The sequence below is a fragment of the Triticum urartu genome, chromosome 7A, assembly GCF_056163025.1.
Source record: "Triticum urartu cultivar PI428250 chromosome 7A, HENAU_Tu73, whole genome shotgun sequence".
NCBI classification, from domain to species: domain Eukaryota; kingdom Viridiplantae; phylum Streptophyta; class Magnoliopsida; order Poales; family Poaceae; genus Triticum; species Triticum urartu.
Genome location: NC_141879.1, coordinates 114,053,156 through 114,054,895, shown reverse-complemented (window position 1 = coordinate 114,054,895; position 1,740 = coordinate 114,053,156). Strand labels below are relative to the sequence as shown.

Below are 1,740 nucleotides of genomic sequence, written 5' to 3'. Positions count from 1 at the left end.
TTCGACACGTGGGAGATATAGCCGCATCGAGGGCGTTACAGCGACGCCCAAGTGGCGCGCTCCCTGCCCACCCGAGTAACCCTTGAAGGGGGGCTTCGAATGAGTACTACTCAATTAGTTGCTCTCCATTTTTGCGCTTGATTCATCCTAGTTCGTTGGAAACAGACGGTTCAAGCATTTCTAGAGGGCGCTGGCTGAGTGCTTTAAACAGCGTGCGGGCCCGACACACCCATTTTTTGCACCGCACGCGCGTGGTTAGCAGTTGCTGGTTAATTAGACCTCATGCAGGCTATCAAACATGCCACGGGTGGCTTGTTTGCATCTTGTTTCAATAATTTGGTAGATTTTGCGCTTAAATCTTGTTCCATTTGTGGTGAAAGTAAATCCGATTCAACCTGTCATAATGCGACACGTACCAAATGAAATGAAATTTCATCGCATGAAAGTCGTAATAAAGAAACTCCGAGTAGTTTAAAGATGGATCCGACGTCTCAAGAAAGAAGGAAGTGGCAGATCCAACGTCGCGGCAGAATCACGATTAAAAAAACCCTGCACGAGCTGGAAATGGTGCAGCGTGCGATGCGGTTGCGCGCCTAACCGCTGGCAAGTAGCGAGCAGCAATCTGCTGGATGGATTTCAGATTGGCTCCGGCGCCCCGCACGCCCTCATCATGCCGACGGATGGTGGTATATACAGCGCGAGTTGACGAGGATTTGACACAGACCCCCGACCCCGACGCCTCCAGCTCCCAAAATCTAGCTGCTACACCTGTCCAGCTCAGACTTCAGAGCAGCAGCTCTCGTCGTCCGGTCGCCGACGGCGACGACGACATGGGCAACGGATCAGTTGGGTTCGCCTGGCTTCTCTTCGCCGCGCTGCTCCTGGGCTCTTGCACGACGCCGGCATGCTCCTCGCGTCTCCTTCCAGGTACGTCACGTGATTCTGCCCCGCCGTTTTGGTCATTTGACGACCGGTGTTCTCGAGCTGCTCGGTGATGGCAGGACGTATGATTTGCGAGTGGCAGTAGCTGATCGTGTTCCATTTGATAAAGCTGCAGATGGTGGTGCGAAGGTATGGGTCGCCGGCGGGCCAGGCTACGGCAGCAGCGGCAAGGCAGCTCTGGTGGTCCGGCGGTCATTGGGGCTGAGGCTGACGGCCCCGCCGTCGCCGACGTCGAACACGCCTAGGGCCAGTGCGGCGCCGGCGCCCCCGGGAGGGCAAGTGTAATTGTGTGATCCTTTGTTCGGTTGAACACAAGGTGTAAATGTGTGATAGAGTCGGTGTATATAACGATAAGTAACTCCAGTTTTGTCTCTGCACATCGCCGGTCTGTTGCTCGGGGTCTCTGTAAAACTGTTTGCATGCTCAAGCTCGGTGTCCTGTGCAGTTGCCTCACACCGTGGCAACAAAACTAGTGTACAGTAGAGATAGTATATCTGTGTTCTACAATCATAAACTGTCTTCTGCTTCGGCTCCGATGCTATCGCCGTCGCCACCCACGATCGATGTTGCGCCGACAGCGCTTCCGCCCATGAAGTTCACTGGTCTGCGTGCGTGAGGTTGATGCCGAGTGCGTTTTATTTAAAAAAAAGGCAGTCGCATGCGTAGGAGTAGTAGCGAAGGCATGGCCATGGAAATCTGGCGCTCTTCACGGGGAACCCGCCGAAATTCGTTGACAAGCCAAGCAGCTGGTCATGGTTGAACCCACTAGCGCCCGTGCGGATGCCACATGCATGGCAG

General features: G+C 54.6%; 1 protein-coding gene across 1 annotated transcript; it reads left to right on the top strand.

Moving 5' to 3' along the window:
* Positions 1-670: 670 nt before the first annotated feature.
* On the top strand, positions 671-1,419 carry LOC125518466 (uncharacterized). The gene is made up of 2 exons (XM_048683298.2): positions 671-927; positions 1,058-1,419. Exons 1-2 carry the CDS (start codon positions 681-683, stop codon positions 1,225-1,227), a joined length of 417 nt encoding a protein of 138 aa, XP_048539255.2. The 5' UTR covers positions 671-680; the 3' UTR covers positions 1,228-1,419.
* Positions 1,420-1,740: the final 321 nt, after the last annotated feature.